Source organism: Salmo salar, chromosome 14 (assembly GCF_965601325.2).
Source record: "Salmo salar chromosome 14, fSalSal1, whole genome shotgun sequence".
Taxonomy (NCBI): Eukaryota; Metazoa; Chordata; class Actinopteri; order Salmoniformes; family Salmonidae; genus Salmo; species Salmo salar.
Genome location: NC_138304.1, coordinates 74,939,456 through 74,962,636, shown reverse-complemented (window position 1 = coordinate 74,962,636; position 23,181 = coordinate 74,939,456). Strand labels below are relative to the sequence as shown.

The 23,181-nt window shown below is 43.2% G+C and overlaps 1 protein-coding gene, 1 long non-coding RNA gene and 1 gene segment (V, D, J or C); 1 reads left to right on the top strand and 2 right to left on the bottom strand.

The window, feature by feature from the left end:
- Window positions 1-4,665: 4,665 nt before the first annotated feature.
- LOC106597757 (uncharacterized) lies at window positions 4,666-5,568 on the bottom strand. The gene is made up of 2 exons (XR_006758903.2): window positions 5,417-5,568; window positions 4,666-5,294 (listed from the first exon to the last, which is right to left on the bottom strand). It is a non-coding gene; the product is annotated as an uncharacterized LOC106597757 (long non-coding RNA).
- A 429-nt stretch (window positions 5,569-5,997) lies between these two features.
- Window positions 5,998-8,165, top strand: LOC106597727 (Ig kappa-b4 chain C region-like). The segment is given in 2 exon segments: window positions 5,998-6,359; window positions 7,435-8,165. Coding segments are annotated over 2 exon segments (483 nt in total).
- A 12,315-nt stretch (window positions 8,166-20,480) lies between these two features.
- Window positions 20,481-21,954, bottom strand: LOC106570155 (leukotriene B4 receptor 1). The gene has a single exon (XM_014142185.3). The coding sequence runs from the start codon at window positions 21,800-21,802 to the stop codon at window positions 20,873-20,875; it is 930 nt and encodes a 309-aa protein (XP_013997660.3). The 5' UTR covers window positions 21,803-21,954; the 3' UTR covers window positions 20,481-20,872.
- Between the last annotated feature and the right edge of the window lie 1,227 nt (window positions 21,955-23,181).

Sequence of the window (23,181 nt, the reverse complement as noted above, 5' to 3'; positions counted from 1 at the left end):
CTGCTGTCAATGACTGGAACGAACTACAAAAATCTCTGAAACTGGAAACACTTATCTCCCTCACTAGCTTTAAGCACCAGCTGTCAGAGTAGCTCACAGATCACTGCACCTGTACATAGCCCATCTATAATTTAGTACATACAACTACCTTTTCCCCTACTGTATTTATTTATTTTGCTCCTTTGCACTCCATTATTTCTATTTCTACTTTGCACTTTCTTCCAATGCAAATCCACCATTCCAGTGTATTACTTGCTATATTGTATTTACTTTGCCACCATGGCCTTTTTTGCCTTTACCTCCCTTATCTCACCTCATGTCACGTCCTGACCAGTAAAAGGGGTTATTTGTTATAGTAGTTTGGTCAGGGCGTGGCAGGGTGTGTTTGTTTTGTGTGTTTTGGGGTTTTGATGTATGTTCTATATTTTCTATTTCTATGTTCATTCTATATTCCCTATCTATGTTTTGTATTTCTGTGTTTTGGCCTGGTATGGCTCTCAATCAGGGAAAGCTGTACATCGTTGTCGCTGATTGGGAGCCATACTTAGGTAGCCCTTTTTCCACCTGTCTGGTGTGGGAAGTTGTTTTTGCATTGCTGTGAGAAGCCTGTGAAATTGTTAGTTCGTTGTGTTGTTTCTTGTTTTGGTTTTGCTGGTTCACCGTTTATATTAAAGTATGATGAACCCAACCCACGCTGCGCCTTGGTCTCATTCCAACAACGGACGTTACAGAACTTCCCACCACAAGAAGACCAAGCAGCGGGGTAAGGAGCTGGAGAGGAGCTATCTAGAGTCATGGACTTGGGAAGAGATTCTAGACGGACAGGGACCATGGAGACAAGCGAGAGTATACCGTCGCCCGCCGGAGGAGATAGAGGCAGCGAAGGCAGTTACAACCCAGCCAGGACGGGTTGTGCAGGCTGTGCGCTCCAGACCTCCAGTACGTCTTCGAGACCCGGTCTATCCTGTGCCTGCGCCCAGAGCCAGGCCTCCTGCATGTCTCCCCAGCCTGGTGAATCCTGTGCCTGCGCCCAGAGCCAGGCCTACTGCAAGTCCCGCCAGTCCGGAGCCGCCAGAACCGCCCACCTGTCCGGCGCAGCCAGAGCCGCCTGCCTGTTCCCAACTATTCATCACCTACTCAACTTCTATACCTCTCCAACCCCGAAAGAGTGAATACAGTCATATTGATTCCATTCAAGAAGTACGACTTTGATATCACGATTAGTCATATCTGTCACAAATACAATTTGTTTAAATATACAAATTCATAAAAAGATCTTAGATTGAAGTCCCCTATTTGAACATTATTTATTTTATTTCACCTTTATTTAACCAGGTAAGCTAGTTGATAACAAGTTCTCATTTACAACTGCGACCTGGCCAAGATAAAGCAAAGCAGTGCGACACAAACAACAACACAGAGTTACACATGGAATAAACAAGCGTACAGTCAATAACACAATAGAAAAAAGAATGTCTATATACAGTGTGTGCAAATGGCGTGAGGAGGTAAGGCAATAAATAGGCCATAGTAGCAAAGTAATTACAATTTAGCAGATTAACACTGGAGTGATAGATGAGCAGATGATGATGTGCAAGTAGTGAAACAGGTGTGCAAAAGAGCAGAAAAGTGAATAAAAACAATATGGGGATCAGGTAGGTAGATTGGGTGGGCTATTTACAGATGGACTATGTACAGCTGCAGCCATCGGTTAGATGCTCAGATAGCTGGTGTTTAAAGTTAGTGAGGGAAATGTAAGTCTCCAGCTTCAGCAATTTTTGCAATTCATTCCAGTCACTGGCAGAAGAGAACTGGAAGGAAAGGCGGCCAAAGGAGGTGTTGGCTTTGGGGATGACCAGTGAGATATACCTGCTGGAGCGCGGGTGGGTGTTGTTATCGTGACCAGTGAGCTGAGATAAGGAGGAGCTTTACCTAGCATAGACGTATAGATGACCTGGAGCCAGTGGGTCTGGCTACGAATATGTAGCGAGGGCCAGCCGACTAGAGCATACAGGTCGCAGTGGTGGGTGGTATAAGGGGCTTTGGTAACAAAACGGGTGGCACTGTGATAGACTGCATCCAGTTTGCTGAGTAGAGTATTGGAAGCTATTTTGTAGATGACATCGCCGAAGTCGAGGATCGGTAGGATAGTCAGTTTTACTAGGGTAAGTTTGGCGGCATGAGTGAAGGAAGCTTTGTTGCGTAATAGAAAGCCGATTCTAGATTTGATTTTGCATTGGAGATGTTTGATATGAGTCTGGAAGGAGAGTTTACAGTCTAGCCAGACACCTAGGTATTTGTAGTTGTCCACGTATTCTAGGTCAGAACCGTCCAGAGTAAAAAAAAAAAAAATGTAAAATGTGATGCTAGTGGTGCGGGTGGGTGTGGGCAGCGAACGGTTGAAAAGCATGCATTTGGTTTACTAGCGTTTAAGAGCAGTTGGAGGCCACGGAAGGAGTGTTGTATGGCATTGAAGCTCGTTTGGAGGTTAGTTAACACAGTGTCCAAAGAAGGGCCAGATGTACACATAATGGTGTCGTCTGCATAGAGGGAATCACCCGCAGCAAGAGCGACATCGTTGATATATACAGAGAAAAGAGTCGGCCCGAGAATTTAACCCTGAGGTACCCCCATAGAGACTGCCATAGGTCCGGACAACAGGCCCTCCGATTTGAAACACTGAACTCTGTTTGCGAAGTAGTTGGTGAAGGCAGTCATTTGAGAAACCAAGGCTATTGAGTCTGCCGATAAGAATACGGTGATTGACAGAGTCAAAAGCCTTGGCCAGGTCCATAAAGACGGCTGCACAGTACTGTCTTTTGTCGATGGCGGTTATGATATCGTTTAGTACCTTGAGCGTGGCTGAGGTTCACCCATGACCAGCTCGGAAACCGTATTGCACAGCGGAGAAGGTACAGTGGGATTCGAAATGGTCAGTGATCTGTTTGTTAACTTGGCTTTCGAAGCGTTCAGAAAGGCAGGGCAGGATGGATATAGGTCTATAACAGTTTAGGTCTAGAGTGTCACCCCTTTTGAAGAGGGGGATGACTGCGGCAGCTTTCCAATCTTTAGGGATCTCGTACGATATGAAAGAGAGGTTGAACAGACTGGTAGTAGGGGTTGCAACAATGGCGGCGGATAATTTTAGAAAGAGAGGGTCCAGATTGTCTAGCCCAGCTGATTTGTATCTGCTGTTCAAAATGAAATATTCACTTACTTCTGATATGATTTCCTTGTAATTTGTTAACAATGCAATTAACTATCACTTAATTAATCAAACTGTGTACTGGCCAGCCAGCCATTTTTCTACCTGGCTGGCTGGCTGGCTACACACACAGTGTGTAGGTTATTTACAGTAAGAGATGGGCTTCTATCATCTTCAATCATTCTATTTGGGCTTCGATCTAAAAGGTAGCTAGCAAATGTGAAACGGATTAAAATTACAAGAGTTGACAGCTGTATGAGTTCACCATTTACACAACATATGCTGCAACCTTTTGTAATTTTAATAGTTTGTTTCATATTGGCTGGCTTCCAACAATAGCTGAATTTGCAAAGCTAGAGAGCACCAATTCAGTTTCAGTGGTGTTTGCTTTAATCTTTGCTACCCGGGTTAAATAAAGGTGAAATAAAATAAATAAATAAAAGTTCACTTGCGACAATTTAGCTTTTGCAACGAGACCATTAAATATATTTAAGACAATGGTAGAAGAGTGTAGTTCTGTTCAGTTTGGATTTCAGTTTATTGCTAACCTTATCATAGGGACTTTGAAGCACTAACTTACATCATCTACATGCTGATTCCATCTTTGACGACGCCACATAAATGGAATAGGTACTAGCTAGCTTAATAGTTCATATTTGCGCGCTAGCTCTGCATATTCAGCTAGTGTGTGTGCGCGATTGACTGGATTAACCTCACGTCAGTTACGTGCATTGAGTGCCTTTCAGACAGTAGATACGACCTCTCTGTTACCTAGCAAGCTAAGGAACTGGCAGTGGATCAAACCATTGTGAGGCAAAGGGTGGGGGGGTTGCAATCTTTTGAAACTTAAAAACGCGCTATTAAGTGTCTATAATCAGCACAATTGCTTTCATTGTGTATTATTAATATGATTTAAATTACATAGTTATGTTTCAGTGATATATTGGGGGGACAAATCATATTTTTCCTAGGATGGGGGGGTCGTGTCCCCCCCGTCCCCCCCGGGATTTCCGCCCCTGCCTCTCTGACTCTACAATATCAGGTTCATCATTTGAATGACAGAGAACATTTATAGTGAAGCTAAATGTTAGTTGTATTTGGTGGAAGGGGTTTCTTGCAGGTTTGCTTCAGATCTATAGATTTCATGTAGTACTGGCTACTAATGGCCCATAGTGTTTAGATGACTGTGTGTGAGGAGGCTTGTGTTTATAATGGGAGCACTAGTTGCACTGTCTGTCTATAGGCCTTTCACTGTATATTTACTGTACAAGATGGAGACCACAGTGGTGCTGTATCATACTATAGTGGGGTAATATCTGATACAATACTCCTGTGGTCACAGTGTATAATGAATGGTAGGTTCACACTGGGCACAGACAACAGTTCAACATCTAGTTGAGATTTACATTTGGTTGAGTTGTCAACTAACCGTGAATTCAACGTGAAATCAACAACAAATGTTACCATCTCATTGTATTTAGGTTAAAAGTTGGGTAAAAAAAGACAAAATGCTCTTATGCCGACGACTTTTTGCAAATCCAATTGGTTTTCCATGTTGATTCAACTTTATCACAAAGATTTGTTTGGTTTAATTGATGTGGAAACAGCCTTGATTCATCCAGTTTCTGCCCAGTGAGTTGAGTGTTTGTACAGTAGTTCTCAGTGACACATGTCATTGTCTTCGCCCTCAGCACCTGCAGTAGGTCCCAGCTGCAGCAGTGGACTCTGACTGAGGGAGGTTTTTGTGCGGCTCTAAATCACTGTGTGAACACAGGACCACCGTGGAGACTCTGACAGTAGTAAACTCCTGTATCCTCAGCCTGGAATTTACTGATGGTCAGAGTGAAGTCAACACCATTTCCTCTCCCACTGCCACTGAGCCTGGTGGAAACTCCTGTGAACCTGTCTGATGTGAGATAGATCAGGAGTTTAGGAGCTTCTCCAGACGTCTGATGGTACCAGGCCAGGTAATACTGTGAGCCAGAGTACTGAGTAACTGTACTACTGGCACTACAGTCAATAGAGATAGTTTGACCCGGCTGGACTGATTGAGCTGCAGACTGAGTCAATACATACTGGCCCCAAGACCCTGCAGAGAGAAAGAAGGAAAATATCACATTTAGGAAGGTAAAATATTTGGAAGATTATAACTGTAATTCCTCGTTTACAACATGATGCTTGCATTCTGAAAATGTTCAAAATGTCTCTCACCTTGTGTGTAACAGACCAGAGTCCAGATGAAGATGGTGATGAAAGTCATGGTTGCCGTGGGTTCTGTTTAAATGAAACACAGCTCTCACATGAAGTGTTCAACTCACAGGGCTATAAACACTCCCAGAGCACTGAAGCATGTGATGCCAATGCAAAGTGTCTCTCTATGGAAATGTTCCTCCTGGGCAAATCACTGCACTGTCATTAAGAAAAGTTCTGAAATCCTCCTCCATGTGTTGTCTGAAAGTCATTACAAAAACGTATTTATACTGACACATTCCGTCATTGCTGTGTCAAGCTCTTCTTACGATTACTTGATAAAAATATGATTAACTATTATCAACATAGTGCACAGCAGTTTCCATACTGTTGAAAGTCCAATCTCCTGGAGTTCCAGAGTGTACCAGTAGGGGGCATCAGTGACAAAGTAAGATTCATTGATCAGTTCCATGTTGTGTTAATAATGTCCCCCTCTGTGTCTGGAGGTTTTTGTATAGCGAGTCAGTCAGACTCTATCACTGTGGTTGACTTTTGGTGGAGGGACCAAACTGAGTGTTGGTAGTAAGTATTCCATTTTCGATCTTGACCTCTGTTATCAAAATCCCAATTCATTTTCTTAAAACTATTACAACTACCTTAAATTGAAAGTGGAAATATGTATTTATTTTTGAAGAATTTGTGTTGCATTTATTAACCTTAGAAGTAAATTGAGTTAAATGAAAATGCCTATTCATGATGATATATAAATCAAGGTGCTTATAAAGTGTGTATTAATTTCCAACAATGGTGGTATTGTTGAAATCTGAGAGTAGTTTGGATAAATGTAGGTTTATAAAGAGCGAGAGCCTTGTCTCTATAGTATCAAAGGTTTTTGTATGGCCGTTGCATGAGTTTGTATCACTGTGGTACACTTTTGGTGGAGGCACAAGACTGGATGTTGGAAGTAAGTTAATCTACATCTAATATCTTATTTTTTTAAATCTTAGTTTTACTATCTATTTGCTATATTGCTATCTTATTTTGCAATTGAATTTGATATTTGCTATCTTTTGCAAAGTGCTGCTAAGTTCTGATGTTCATAGTAACCATGTTCCTGGAGAGCTACCCTCCTGTAGGTTTTCACTCCAACCCAAGTTGTAATTAACCTAATTCAGCTTATCAACCAGGTAATTATTAGAATCAGGTGAACTATATTAGGGTTGGCGTGAAAACCTACAGGACAGTAGCTCTACAGGAACAGGGTTGGAGTGAAAACCTACAGGACAGTAGCTCTACAGGAACAGGGTTGGAGTGAAAACCTACAGGACAGTAGCTCTACAGGAACAGGGTTGGAGTGAAAACCTACAGGACAGTAGCTCTACAGGAACAGGGTTGGAGTGAAAACCTACAGGACAGTAGCTCTACAGGAACAGGGTTGGAGAGCCGTGCTCTTACACTATACTTGCTTGTTTTGTCACATAAACTGAAGTTAGGTGAACGATTTGAATTTTAGCAACCAGGAAATGTTTGATTTGATTGATTTGATTTGTGTGATTTCTGCATAATGCATCTTTAAATGTAATATTATTTTTACATGGCTACAGTCAACTGGAATTTACTTCCTCAGCATTATTTTAAACAGATCATCATTTAAGAATTGGTCATACATTCTGTGGAGTTTTCTTTAAAATAATAATAATAATGACTAATGAAATGCCGTTTGATTCCTAGGATTTTATCCTATTACAAAAAGGGAGGAGTGCTGAAATATTTTCATTTAAATAGTAAAAGTTTTGAAGATAGTTGAATGTATTTGAAGGTAATCTGATATAGTTATAATATGCTCCAGTAACTACTCAAAGATAAGTGAAAGAGTAACAGAAAGACTGAGAAGCTGTGTGTTTGAGGGACAGAAACCTGCTGAAAAAAAAACAACTTAGTTTAAAGCTAAGATGTAAAACTGCTGCATCATTATTGTCATATCAGTCTGGTGATTGATTGACAGCTCCCCTCTCTCTAACTTCCCACCTGTCTGCTAGGTGATGTTCGTCCCACCATGACGGTCCTGCCCCCCTCCAGTGTGGAGCTGCAGCAGGGGAAGGCCACTCTCATGTGCCTGGCAAACAAGGGCTTCCCCTCAGACTGGAAGCTGAACTGGAAGGTGGATGGGAGCAGTAGCAGCACCTGGGAGGTGACAGGGAGCCCTGGGGTCCTGGAGAAGGACGGCCACTACAGCTGGAGCAGCACCCTGACCCTCCCTGTCGACCAGTGGAGGAAGGTGGGCTCTGTGACCTGTGAGGCCACCCAGGGCTCCCAGACTCCACTCTCAGAGACACTGAGGAGAGACCAGTGTTCTGATTAATGAGCTCCTCCTCTGACTCCACTGTTTTTACTCTGTTCTGCACTCAGCGCCTCTCCGTCTTACTGATCCAGCACTACTAGCACCACAGGAGGTTGTTGGAACCTTAAATAGGGAGGATGGACTCATAGTTTTGGCTGAAATGGAATAGATGGAATGCTATCGAACTCATCAAACACATTGTTTCCATGTGATCCATACATTTCCATTCACTCCATTCTAGACATTATTATGAGCCGTCCTCCCCTCAGCAGCCTCCTGTGTCTAGCACACTTGTGTGGGAATCCATATCTCTCTGATTCTGATGTCATAGTTCTGCTTGGCTTTCATATCACATGTGTGATGCGCTTTATTGCTGTAATGCTGTTGGTTCTGACATGTTGTGAAAATAAAGACATTCAATCTTTAAAATTATTTGCCTGGATATCATTATTTAATGAGTTTTACTGTTAGACATTGAGACCTTTGTGATTTGTTTAGTTTTCATGAGGAATGGAGAGCTCTGCCATGGAAAATGATTTTACTAATACATTTCAGTTAAATAGCTTTGCTCAATGAATGCTTGGCTGATTGGCCCAAAGTTGGTACCAGTCAAAAGGATATCTACAGCACAGGGGGTTGGTGGCACCTTAATTGGGGAAGACTGGCTCATAGTGACGACTGGAACGGAATAAATGGAATAGTATTGAACTCATCAAACATATGGTTTCTATGTGTTTGATACCCTTCTATTCACTCCATTTCATCCATTATTATGAGCCGTCCTCCCTCAGCAGCCTCCTGTGACCTACAGTGATACTAATACTGAGGACATGTGCTATAAACTCACTGGTCTTCATGATATTACTAATACTGAAACCTTTAGCTATAAACTCACTGGTCTTCATGATATTACTAATACTGAAACCATTAGCTATAAACTCACTGGTCTTCATGATATTACTAATACTGAATCCATTTGCTATAAACTCACTGGTCTTTATGATATTACTAATACTGAAACCATTAGCTATAAACTCACTGGTCTTCATGATATTACTAATACTGAATCCATTAGCTATAAACTCACTGGTCTTCATGATATTACTAATACTGAATCCATTAGCTATAAACTCACTGGTCTTCATGATATTACTAATACTGAATCCATGTGCTATAAACTCACTGGTCTTCATGCTATTACTAGTAACTGAATCCATTATCTATAAAATCACTGGTCTTCATGATATTACTAATACTGAATCCATTATCTATAAAATCTCTGGTCTTCATGATATTACTAATACTGAATCCATTAGCTATAAACTCACTGGTCTTCATGATATTACTAATACTGAATCCATTAGCTATAAACTCACTTGTCTTCATGATATTTCCAATACTGAAGCCATGTGCTCTAAAATCACTGAAACTCTCTGGGGACAGGTGAACATCTGGCTATGGTGCTGCTCTATTCTGGGAGCGTGGCAGTTCCCTGCTCATGCAAATCTGAGTTTCAACCCGACCACAGCTCACAATCTCACAGCCTCAATCTTCTGGGACTGTGGCAGCTGTGTGTTTGACTAGAGAACTGAACATGGACTGGGGAAGCAGATATTACACTGGACTTTGCATAACCCTACTGCGGTCAACAGCACTGCACCCCCCACAGCTACTCACCCAAGCCTTCCCCATTTCTCCTTCTCCCAAATCCAGTCAGCTGATGTTCTGAAAGAGCTGCAAAATCTGGACCCCTACAAATCAGCCCAGCTAGACAATCTGGACCCTTTACTATCCTGTTCAACCTCTCTTTCGTGTCGTTTGAGATTCCAAAAGATTGGAAAGCAGCTGCTGTCATCCCCCTCTTCAAAGGAGGGGACACTCTTGACCCAAACTGCTACAGACCTATATCTATCCTACCCTGCCTTTCTAAGGTCTTCGAAAGCCAAGTCAACAAACAGATTACCGACCATTTCCAATCCCACTGTACCTTCTCCGCTATGCAATCTGGTTTCAGAGCTGGTTATGGGTGCACCTCAGCCACGATCAAGATCCTAAACGATATCGTAACCGCCATCAATAAGAAACAATACTGTGCTGCCATACTCATTGACCTGGCCAAGGCTTTCGACTCTGTCAATCACCACATCCTCATCGGCAGACTCAATAGCCTTGGTTTCTCAAATGATTACCTCGCCTGGTTCACCAACTATTTCTCTGACAGAGTTCAATGTGTCAAATCGGAGGGCCTGTTGTCCGGGCCTCTGGTAGTCTCTGTGGGGGTGCCACAGTGTTCAATTCTTGGGCCAACTCTTTTCTCTGTATACATCAATGATGTTTCTCTTGCTGCTGGTGAGTCTCTGATCCACCTCTACGCAGACGACACCATTCTGTATACTTCTGGCCCTTCTTTGGACACTGTGTTAACAACCCTCCAGACGAGCTTCAATGCCATACAACTCTCCATCCGAGGCCTCCAACTGCTCTTAAATACAAGTAAAACTAAATGCATGCTCTTCAACTGATCGCTGCCTGCACCTGCCCGCCCGTCCAGCATCACTACTCTTTAAGGTTCTGACTTAGAATATGTGGACAACTACAAATACCTAGGTGTCTGGTTAGACTGTAAACTCTCCTTCTAGACTCACATCAAACATCTCCAATCCAAAGTTAAATCTAGAATTGGCTTCCTATTTCGCAACAAAGCATCCTTCACTCATGCTGCCAAACATACCCTCGTAAAACTGACCATACCACCGATCCTCGACTTCGGCGATGTCATTTACAAAATAGCCTCCAATACCCTACTCAATAAACTGGATGCAGTCTATCACAGTGCCACCCGTTTTGTCACCAAAGCCCCATATACTACCCACCACTGCGACCTGTACGCTCTCGTTGGCTGGCCCTCGCTTCATACTCGCCGCCAAAACCACTGGCTCCAGGTCATCTACAAGACCCTGCTAGGTAAAGTCCCCCCTTATCTCCGCTCACTGGTCACCATAGCAGCACCCACCTGTAGCACGCGCTCCAACAGGTATATCTCTCTGGTCACCCCCAAAGCCAATTCATTCTTTGGCCGTCTCTCCTTCCAGTTCTCTGCTGTCAATGACTGGAACGAACTACAAAAATCTCTGAAACTGGAAACACTTATCTCCCTCACTAGCTTTAAGCACCAGCTGTCAGAGCAGCTCACAGATCACTGCACCTGTACATAGCCCATCTATAATTTAGTACATACAACTACCTTTTCCCCTACTGTATTTATTTATTTTGCTCCTTTGCACTCCATTATTTCTATTTCTACTTTGCACTTTCTTCCAATGCAAATCCACCATTCCAGTGTATTACTTGCTATATTGTATTTACTTTGCCACCATGGCCTTTTTTGCCTTTACCTCCCTTATCTCACCTCATGTCACGTCCTGACCAGTAAAAGGGGTTATTTGTTATAGTAGTTTGGTCAGGGCGTGGCAGGGTGTGTTTGTTTTGTGTGTTTTGGGGTTTTGATGTATGTTCTATATTTTCTTTTTCTATGTTCATTCTATATTCCCTATCTATGTTTTGTATTTCTGTGTTTTGGCCTGGTATGGCTCTCAATCAGGGAAAGCTGTACATCGTTGTCGCTGATTGGGAGCCATACTTAGGTAGCCCTTTTTCCACCTGTCTGGTGTGGGAAGTTGTTTTTGCATTGCTGTGAGAAGCCTGTGAAATTGTTAGTTCGTTGTGTTGTTTCTTGTTTTGGTTTTGCTGGTTCACCGTTTATATTAAAGTATGATGAACCCAACCCACGCTGCGCCTTGGTCTCATTCCAACAACGGACGTTACAGAACTTCCCACCACAAGAAGACCAAGCAGCGGGGTAAGGAGCTGGAGAGGAGCTATCTAGAGTCATGGACTTGGGAAGAGATTCTAGACGGACAGGGACCCTGGAGACAAGCGGGAGTATACCGTCGCCCGCCGGAGGAGATAGAGGCAGCGAAGGCAGTTACAACCCAGCCAGGACGGGTTGTGCAGGCTGTGCGCTCCAGACCTCCAGTACGTCTTCGAGACCCGGTCTATCCTGTGCCTGCGCCCAGAGCCAGGCCTCCTGCATGTCTCCCCAGCCTGGTGAATCCTGTGCCTGCGCCCAGAGCCAGGCCTACTGCAAGTCCCGCCAGTCCGGAGCCGCCAGAACCGCCCACCTGTCCGGCGCAGCCAGAGCCGCCTGCCTGTTCCCAACTATTCATCACCTACTCAACTTCTATACCTCTCCAACCCCGAAAGAGTGAATACAGTCATATTGATTCCATTCAAGAAGTACGACTTTGATATCACGATTAGTCATATCTGTCACAAATACAATTTGTTTAAATATACAAATTCATAAAAAGATCTTAGATTGAAGTCCCCTATTTGAACATTATTTATTTTATTTCACCTTTATTTAACCAGGTAAGCTAGTTGATAACAAGTTCTCATTTACAACTGCGACCTGGCCAAGATAAAGCAAAGCAGTGCGACACAAACAACAACACAGAGTTACACATGGAATAAACAAGCGTACAGTCAATAACACAATAGAAAAAAGAATGTCTATATACAGTGTGTGCAAATGGCGTGAGGAGGTAAGGCAATAAATAGGCCATAGTAGCAAAGTAATTACAATTTAGCAGATTAACACTGGAGTGATAGATGAGCAGATGATGATGTGCAAGTAGTGAAACAGGTGTGCAAAAGAGCAGAAAAGTGAATAAAAACAATATGGGGATCAGGTAGGTAGATTGGGTGGGCTATTTACAGATGGACTATGTACAGCTGCAGCCATCGGTTAGATGCTCAGATAGCTGGTGTTTAAAGTTAGTGAGGGAAATGTAAGTCTCCAGCTTCAGCAATTTTTGCAATTCATTCCAGTCACTGGCAGAAGAGAACTGGAAGGAAAGGCGACCAAAGGAGGTGTTGGCTTTGGGGATGACCAGTGAGATATACCTGCTGGAGCGCGGGTGGGTGTTGTTATCGTGACCAGTGAGCTGAGATAAGGAGGAGCTTTACCTAGCATAGACGTATAGATGACCTGGAGCCAGTGGGTCTGGCTACGAATATGTAGCGAGGGCCAGCCGACTAGAGCATACAGGTCGCAGTGGTGGGTGGTATAAGGGGCTTTGGTAACAAAACGGGTGGCACTGTGATAGACTGCATCCAGTTTGCTGAGTAGAGTATTGGAAGCTATTTTGTAGATGACATCGCCGAAGTCGAGGATCGGTAGGATAGTCAGTTTTACTAGGGTAAGTTTGGCGGCATGAGTGAAGGAAGCTTTGTTGCGTAATAGAAAGCCGATTCTAGATTTGATTTTGCATTGGAGATGTTTGATATGAGTCTGGAAGGAGAGTTTACAGTCTAGCCAGACACCTAGGTATTTGTAGTTGTCCACGTATTCTAGGTCAGAACCGTCCAGAGTAAAAATAAAAAAAATGTAAAATGTGATGCTAGTGGTGCGGGTGGGTGTGGGCAGCGAACGGTTGAAAAGCATGCATTTGGTTTACTAGCGTTTAAGAGCAGTTGGAGGCCACGGAAGGAGTGTTGTATGGCATTGAAGCTCGTTTGGAGGTTAGTTAACACAGTGTCCAAAGAAGGGCCAGATGTACACATAATGGTGTCGTCTGCATAGAGGGAATCACCCGCAGCAAGAGCGACATCGTTGATATATACAGAGAAAAGAGTCGGCCCGAGAATTTAACCCTGAGGTACCCCCATAGAGACTGCCATACGTCCGGACAACAGGCCCTCCGATTTGAAACACTGAACTCTGTTTGCGAAGTAGTTGGTGAAGGCAGTCATTTGAGAAACCAAGGCTATTGAGTCTGCCGATAAGAATACGGTGATTGACAGAGTCAAAAGCCTTGGCCAGGTCCATAAAGACGGCTGCACAGTACTGTCTTTTGTCGATGGCGGTTATGATATCGTTTAGTACCTTGAGCGTGGCTGAGGTTCACCCATGACCAGCTCGGAAACCGTATTGCACAGCGGAGAAGGTACAGTGGGATTCGAAATGGTCAGTGATCTGTTTGTTAACTTGGCTTTCGAAGCGTTCAGAAAGGCAGGGCAGGATGGATATAGGTCTATAACAGTTTAGGTCTAGAGTGTCACCCCTTTTGAAGAGGGGGATGACTGCGGCAGCTTTCCAATCTTTAGGGATCTCGTACGATATGAAAGAGAGGTTGAACAGACTGGTAGTAGGGGTTGCAACAATGGCGGCGGATAATTTTAGAAAGAGAGGGTCCAGATTGTCTAGCCCAGCTGATTTGTATCTGCTGTTCAAAATGAAATATTCACTTACTTCTGATATGATTTCCTTGTAATTTGTTAACAATGCAATTAACTATCACTTAATTAATCAAACTGCTAAAAAACGATAACTACCGAACCAAAATAATGTTGTGCCTGGTTAATGTATAACTGCTAAACACTGTACATTTCTATATTTTTACCTCGTAAATGTAGAAATTTGACATCAATTTATGTTGGAAGGTAAAACCAAATGATATATGAATGTGGCTGTAAATTCTACATCATTCTACATCAACCATTTTAATTTGCCCAAATTACGTTGGTAACCAGTTTATAACATCAACCTCAGGGGTTAAGGGCTGTATCCAGGCACTCCGAGTTGCGTAGTGCTTACGAACAGCCCTTAGCCGTGGTATATTGGCCATATACCACACACCCTCGTGCCTTATTGCTTAATTATAGTGTACTGTTGAAATACCTGGGTTGTATATAACAATATATTCCTGTCATTATCTGAATTTCATTGATACACTGCAAGCTGATGAATTTCAAGAAGAGAGACAGGCGATACTGTATCAGTAGAGAAGCTGATTTTGCACAATGTTGCATGGGGTAGAAATGGCATACAACATGACTGTGTAAAAAGGCTGCTATTGTGAACCACTAATCTAAATTAGGGTTGGTGAAGTCCTGTGGTTCGGGTGTGGAATGGGAACTGTTTGTCTTGTTCGGTCTCATGACTTGTTTTTCTGTCCATGTGTACCTGTTTTGTAGTACCGGATGCTGGAGTGAGTAGTCGTGCTGTACTTCGCTCCGCGGGTAATATTACATTTCATTACATTACATTACAACGGAACAACGGAACAATTTGATTAGTGTAATGTTAGCTAGCTAGCTACATAGTTGTCTTTGCATCAAGGACAAAGGTGTAGCTAAAGGTGTTGGTGTAGCTTTGAGAAACAAACTTTGAGAAACTAACAAGGTTAGCTAGCCAGCTGTATTCGTTCGTTCGCGCCGTTTTCCAAACGGCGTCAACACCACAGCCACAGCCACTGCTAGCTAGCCTGTTGGGGCTAGGGGGCAGTATTGAGAATTTTGAATATGTGCCCATTTTTAACTGCCTCCTACACCAACTCAGAAGCTAGATTATGCATATTATTAACAGATTTGGATAGAAAACACTCTGAATTTTCTAAAACCGTTTGAATGGTGTCTGTAAGTATAACAAAACTCATATGGCAGGCAAAAACCTGAGAAAAATACAAGCAGGAAATGAGAATTTTGTGGCTGTACTATTTTCGAGTCATTGCTAATAGATCACACAGTGACAAAGGATTCAGTTCGCACTTCCTACGGCTTCCACTAGATGTCAACGATCTTTATAAAGTTGTTTGAAGCGTCTATGATGAACAGAGAACGAATGAGAAGGAAGAGAAGTTGACGTCCCTGGGATGTCGTCACTTCATTATTGCGCGCACCTGCGCGTTCATGTGAGGCGAGACATTTTTCAAAATGTTTTTCAAGACACAGGAGAGGTCGGGTTGAAATATTACTGATGTTTCACGTTAAAAATGGCCCTAAAGATTGATGCTAAACAACGTTTGAATTTCCTGCCATGGTATCTTGTCAATAAATCCTGTTACCGGGATCAGAGCGGGAAGGGGTCCTCTAGAGGCTAGCCAACTTTACCAACTAGCAGTACTGTAGAAACGAAATACATTACAACGGAATGATTTGATTAGTGTAATGTTAGCTAGCTACATAGTTGTCTCTGTAACAAAGATAAAAGATAAAGGTAAACGCAGCCACTGCTAGCTAGCCAACTCTACCAGCTAGCAGTACTGTATCATTTTTAGTCAATAAGATTTTTGCAACGTAAGCTTAACTTTCTGAACTTTCGAGTTGTGTAGTCCACTTGTGTAGCTAGCAGGACTGACTTTGTGTTAGCTAGCCAACGTTTAATTACTTCTGCGTTATGAAAGGAACTAGACACGGACACGAATGATCCATTGGTAGCTTGTTGTAACCAAGTATTGGTGCTAACCATGTGTTATTGGATGCTAGCATGCTAGTTAGCTACGGCGTCATAGGATACGGTGCACTGGGTGGGTTTCACGGAAGAATACTGTACCAAGTTATCTAGCAGAATAAACTAAGTTTGAGCCTATTCCTGGAAACATTGAACCACTGTAGTTTACATCAATTATAATTTCTAAAGTGGAAGTTGGAAAAGTTATATTTGAGTGTTTCAGTGAATGGTTAGTGAGGGAGGCCCTGCTCTCTCGCTTCCCCAGTTGTTTAGTTGATTTTCATTCCAATCTCCTTTGCATTAGCGTAGCCTCTCCTGTAGCCTGTAAACTATGTGTCTGTCTATCCCTGTTCTCTCCTCTCTGCACAGGCCACACAAACGCTTCACACCGCATGGCCGCTGCCACTCTAACCTGGTGGTCCCAGCGCGCACGACCCACGTGGAATTCCAGCTCTCTTGCTATCTCTCTCAGAATGACCTTCTTGATCCAAATCAGTCAGGTTTCAAGACTGGTCATTCAACTGAGACTGCTCTTCTCTGTGTCACGGAGGCTCTCCGCACTGCTAAAGCTAACTCTCTCGCCTCTGCTCTCATCCTTCTAGATCTATCTGCTGCCTTTGATACTGTGAACCATCAGATCCTCCTCTCCACCCTCTCCGAGTTGGGCATCTCCAGCGCGGCTCACTCTTGGATTGCGTCCTACCTGACAGGTCGCTCCTACCAGGTGGCGTGGCGAGAATCCGTCTCCGCACCACGTGCTCTCACCACTGGTGTCCCCCAGGGCTCAGTTCTAGGCCCTTTCCTATTCTTTTTATACACCAAGTCACTTGGCTCTGTCATATCCTCACATGGTCTCTCCTATCATTGCTACGCAGATGACACACAATCAATCTTCTCCTTTCCCCCTTCTGATAACCAGGTGGCGAATCGCATCTCTGCATGTCTGGCAGACATATCAGTGTGGATGACGGATCACCACCTCAAGCTGAACCTCGGCAAGACAGAGCTGCTCTTCCTCCCGGGGAAGGACTGCCCGTTCCATGATCTCGCCATCACGGTTGACAACTCCATTGTGTCCTCCTCCCAGAGTGCTAAGAGCCTTGGCGTGAACCTGGACAACACCCTGTCGTTCTCCGCTAACATCAAGGCGGTGACCCGATCCTGTAGGTTCATGCTCTACAACATTCGCAGAGTACGACCCTGCCTCACACAGGAAGCGGCGCAGGTCCTAATCCAGGCACTTGTCATCTCCCGTCTGGATTACTGCAACTCGCTGTTGGCGGGGCTCCCTGTCTCTGCCATTAAACCCCTACAACTCAACCAGAACGCCGCAGCCCGTCTGGTGTTCAACCTTCCCAAGCTCTCTCACGTCACCCCGCTCCTCCGCACACTCCACTGGCTTCCAGTTGAAGCTCGCATCTGCTACAAGACCATGGTGCTTGCCTACGGAGCTGTGAGGGGAACGGCACCTCCGTACCTTCAGGCTCTGATCAGTCCCTACACCCAAAGAAGGGCACTGCGTTCATCCACCTCTGGCCTGCTCGCCTCCCTACCTCTGCGGAAGCACAGTTCCCGCTCAGCCCAGTCAAAACTGTTCGCTGCCCTGGCACCCCAATGGTGGAACAAGCTCCCTCATGACGCCAGGACAGCGGAGTCAATCACCACCTTCCGGAGACACCTGAAACCCCACCTCTTTAAGGAATACCTGGGATAGGATTAAGTAATCCTTCTAACCCCCCCCCCCACCCTCCCCCCCAAAAAGATATAGATGTACTATTGTAAAGTGGTTGTTCCACTGGATATCATAAGGTGAATGCACCAATTTGTAAGTCGCTCTGGATAAGAGCGTCTGCTAAATGACGTAAATGTAAATGTGTACCTTATTAAAAAGATACAACCATTTGAAATAATAATGGTATACAACACCGTGTTACAGTTTTACAGTAGCCAACTGCTTCACAATACCCCTATTTCTGATGCTTTATACGTACAGTATGTACTGTATAAGGATAATACTGACAACTGCTTCACAATACCCCTATTTCTGATGCTTTATACGTACAGTATGTACTGTATAAGGATAATACTGACATACAATAAGACTGACATACAGTGCGATTAGAAAGTATTCATACCCCTTGAATTATGCCACATTTTGTTGTGTTACAGCCTGAATTCAAAAATAAATTAAAATGATTAATGACCAAGTGAAAACATGTTTTGGAAAACCTTTGCAAATGTATTGAAAATGAAATATAGAACCAGCTAAATTACACAAGTATTCACAGCGCTGAGTCAATACTTTGTAGAACCACCTTTGGCAGTGATTACAGCTGTGAGTCTTTCTGGGTAAGTCTCTAAGAGCTTTCCACACTTGGATTGTGCAACATTTCCCCATTACTCTTTTGAAAATTCTTCAAGCTCTGTCAAATTGGTTGTTGATCATTGATAAATATAAATGTTTAGGTTTTGCCATAGATTATTTTAAGTCAAAACTGTAACTCGGCCACTCCGGAACATTCACTGTCTTCTTGGTATGCAACTCCAGTGTAGATTTGTCTCATTTTAGGTTATAGTCCTGCTGAAAGGTGAATTTGTTTCCCACTGTCTGGTAGAAAGCAGACTGAACCAGGTTTTACTCCAGGATTTTGCCTGTGCTTGGCTCCATTCCATTTATTTTTTTATCCTGAAAAACTCCCCGGTCCTTAACAATTACAAGCATACCCATAACATGAAGCAGTTAACACTATGTTTGAAAATGTGGAGAGTGGTACTCAGTAATGTGTTGTATTGGATTTGCCCCGAACATAACACTTCGTATTCAGGACAAAGAATGAATTGTCTCATTTTGTTTCAGTATTATTTTGGTGCCTTGTTGCAAACAGGATGCATTTTTTGAAATATTTTGTATTTTGTACAGGCTTCCTTCTTTTCACTCTGTAAACTAGATTAGTATTGTGGAGTAACTACAATGTTGTTGATCCATCCTCCGATTTCTCCTATCACAGCCATTAAACTCTGTGACTGTTTTAAAGTCACCATTTGGCCTCATGGTGAAATTCCTTCCTCTCTGGCAACTGAGTTAGGAAGGACGCTTGTATCTTTGTAATGACTGGGTGTATTGATGCACCATCCAAAGTGTAATTAATAACTTCAATAACTAAATGTTATATCCTGAACTCATTTAGGATGCCCATAACAAAAGGGTTGAATACTTGTTGACTCGAGACAATTCAGCTTTCACTTTTTATTAATTTGTAAACAGTTCTTAGGACATTATTTGTCTTTGACATTATGGGAGATTGTGTGTAGGCCAGTGACACAAAATATTAATTTAATCTATTTTAAATTCAGGCTGGAAAAAAACTGTGGAAAAGTCAAAGGGTGTGAATACTTTCTGAAGGCACTGTATTTCTGAACATGCTCACAACCTGCCATTGGATTCAAATGATTTAAAACATTGTGCGTGTCAAGTTATGGTCAAATACTCTGTGGAAAATGATATTTACCCTCTACTATAATTTGAAAATGATATTTACCATCTACTGTTCTTTCCATTCAGTACTTCAAAAAGAATAGCAAGTTAGATTTGATTTTGCTTGAATGACTCAAGAGTGACTCAAGAGTGAAAGGCCTGTGAAACCCCAATGAATGCACAATCAAAGTTCTGAACATAAGATAGAGGGCATTACAAGTGTTATGAATTTCAAGTTTTGTACTTAGAGTTTTGAAAATATACCACTTACATCTGAAAATGTGCAAGTTCCCCAGAACCGTATAAAAAGAAAGTTACCCATTAGATTTTGTTGGGAGCATATGCAGGGTGTGCAACGCATATCTATGTAGAGTGTACTACTTTCTATCTTTCTATTTATACAGTTAGTCAGCACCTCTACAATAAATGCTGGGTGTATGGAAGCTCATCATTTTTTCCACCTGATCATAATCCCTCAAAAACTGTTTATAGTTTCATAATATGTTTTAAACTACAGTATGTCAATCTCAAGCTTTTTTTCAAATTTTGAACCTCAAGGCATGTTCCTTTGGGTGCAGATAAAGTTGTTTGTCCGTTGTACCAAATGTGTTGTTACATCTGACATATGGCAAGTTCTACCTTCATTTGGTTCAGAATGATTTTTTGGGGGCGGTGTTGGCAAGTTGGCGCACTACTGTTGCGAGTTAGACTGAAACTAAAATGGTTAAACCCATTTTGGGCATCAGAGTGGTTTAAGGTTTGAAATGCATGCTTTAATTGATCTATTTAGGCAGAAATGTTGTTGCGTAGATCTAGTGTGTTTTTCCATTGTGCTCACTGCTCAAATACCTGATTTTGACATACAATGAGGCAACTTCACAAGTATGACGAAAATATTCCAACACAGCTCTTCCGCAACACAGCTCTTCTGAACCAAAGCAGAAGTACATGTACTGTAAGATAAACTTATTCATGGTAACCAAATATATGTATTTATTCATAGGGAAAGCTGACAGAAGCAACATAATTTAGGCTTTGACCAATGGAGGTCAAGCTTGAAGGGCGTTAGATCACCAAAATAACAAATCTAGGCTAACCTATGGATACCTAGAAAGTACAGCCTATACAGTCAGCAACCCAAATGTAGGTTTTGTTGAGGACAAAATAGCAGGGGCAATGGGCCTCTTATTTGGCTGCTCTAAAAACCAAGTCAAGAACACCTAAAAAAGCTATTTATTTTTGAGAGTACCCTGATTTGTTAAGGTTAGGGTTAGGGGGTTTGATTATGGGTAGGCTGAGGGTTAGAATTAGGGGTTGGCATTCCAGTCACATGCCTTTAGTCACACCAGCGGGGCACAGCTTCAGACATCAGATATTTGTGACCTGCATCCTGCTGTCGCCCCTCGATGACGACTTGGGCTGCTCACGGATCCTCCGCGAGGCGAAGGCGTACAGGAAGGGGTCCAGACAGCTGTTAAAAAACGTAAAGGTCCGGACGACACGCGCTGCGGCGCTTCTGTGTCTCAGCAGCGCTGCCGACGCCTCTGGCCAGGATGTCTGCAGCGCAATGCCGGCGATATCTACCACATTGACAATGTGCACAGGGATCCAGAGGATGAAGAAGGCGACCACCACACTGGTAACCAGCCGCGTCAACTTTGCACTGCTGAACAGCGCCGTCTGGTTCACCCGCCGGTGGAGGCAGCAGTAGGACGTGACCAGCACAGAGAAAGGAACCACGAACCCTAAAAGGGTCTCCAAGAGGAGGACAGCAACTCTTTCAGCATCGGAGCCCGTGTGTCGCTGGCACTTGAGCTCGCCATCGCGCACATCGCGAGTGGCAACGGCGGGGGCAGTCAGGGCACTGGCGAGCCCCCACAGGGCCAGGAGCAGCACTGCCTCCCCCTTGCGCCCCAGCCTGTTCCACATCTGCGGGTAGAGCACCTGGAGGTAGCGCTGGACACCGAGTAGAGTGACCGTTAGCACGTTAGCATACAGGCTGAGGTAGAGCAAGAAGGTAGCTAACTTGCATGCAGCACGGCCCAGAGTCCAGCGGTACAGGAGAGTATAGATCCACACGGGCACCGTGGCCAGGCACAGGACGTCGGAGGAAGCCAGGTTCAGCATGAGGCACAGGGTGAAGTTGGGGCGTTGGGACGAGCGGCACAGGATGACCACCAGGACAGCTATGTTACCAGGGAGGCCCAGCGCACAGCACAGCCCCAGGACGGTGCTCGAAATCAGGCGGCCCGAATTCAAGGATGTGGAGTCCAAGCTAGAGTTGCTGGAGGAGTTCATGTTCACCGTGGTCCGTGAAAGAATAAGAGCTATCTTGAAGACAGTAGACTTTAGACATCTAATTCTTTAGTTTCTCCTTCTTGAAATCCTCACAAGTTTGTTATCTTCTCTTGAACTCTTGTCATAGAGTGATAATAAGGAAACTGATGTGGGTAAACTTCCTCTGGTCAGCTTCCTCCTGAGAAAGCTGTGTGTGTGTGTGTGTGTGTGTGTGTGTGTGTGTGTGTGTGTGTGTGTGTGTGTGTGTGTGTGTGTGTGTGTGTGTGTGTGTGTGTGTGTGTGTGTGTGTGTGTGTGTGTGTGTGTGTGAGAGAGAGAGAGCGTCTGAGTGTGAGTCAGAGAGAGAGAGATATTTGTGTTTGTGGTTAACAAATAGATACTTACCATTTTGTTATTAAGGCTACAGACAACTTGATTCTCATCAATAGACACATGACACTGAGAAGATAGTTTTAAGCTATAGGCAAAACATATAAAGTAGATTGTAGGTGCGTCTAGGGGCAAGCCACACAGTTTTTATATATGTATCCCCCATTTAATAATTCATATTCTTATGTGATTTTATCTTGTGCAAAAAGTTTTAATGATTTTAACTTTTGACAGATAAATGGATGTGTAATGCGTTTAATCCATCTCTGGGTTGTTGGCTCTCTTTGAATGTATGGCCATAGTTTAATGCTTCCATTTAGTGGCAAAATAAGTCTAGAAAAACTACAATTCTTCCCTGCAACAGATTCTAGCATAAATCTACCATGACTGCTATCTTCTGTTATCTTAATTTGGGAAATTATTGACAACAACTGGACATTTGTATAAAGCACATTTACATGGAGATACACATATACTTCCATTATCGTGTTTCTTTAACTCACATCGTCGATCTTGTGCGTTTTTTAAATTATTATATTTTCTATATTATTATATATAATTAGTAGTAGTAGTATTATCATCGGGCAGGCTAACAGGCAGGTGAATCAAAACTAGGACTGAAGGCTGTAACTGGTTCTCACAAACGAGCTAGGAAAAGGCTTAGTAGAGTCAAAATGAACAATACCTCACAAAGGTACAAACAGAATGAACTGAACTAAATAAGGAGCTGATGAGACCAAGTGAGTAACTAACACAGGTGAAATCAATGAACAAAAATGAAAGACAGGGCTACGTTCAAGAACACAACGAATCAGAACACAAGGCTGACTAAGATAATAAGTATAGAACTTTACATCATGATTGAGTTAGTTTCATTTTCCAACTATTATCTTTTGTCAGTTAAAACCTCATCATTTTACCAGAACCGTTCTCTGTCACCATCTCAAACAGCCAGTCCATTCATTCCAACCACAATACACAATCCTTATCAAAAGTCACGGAGTCAGAAAG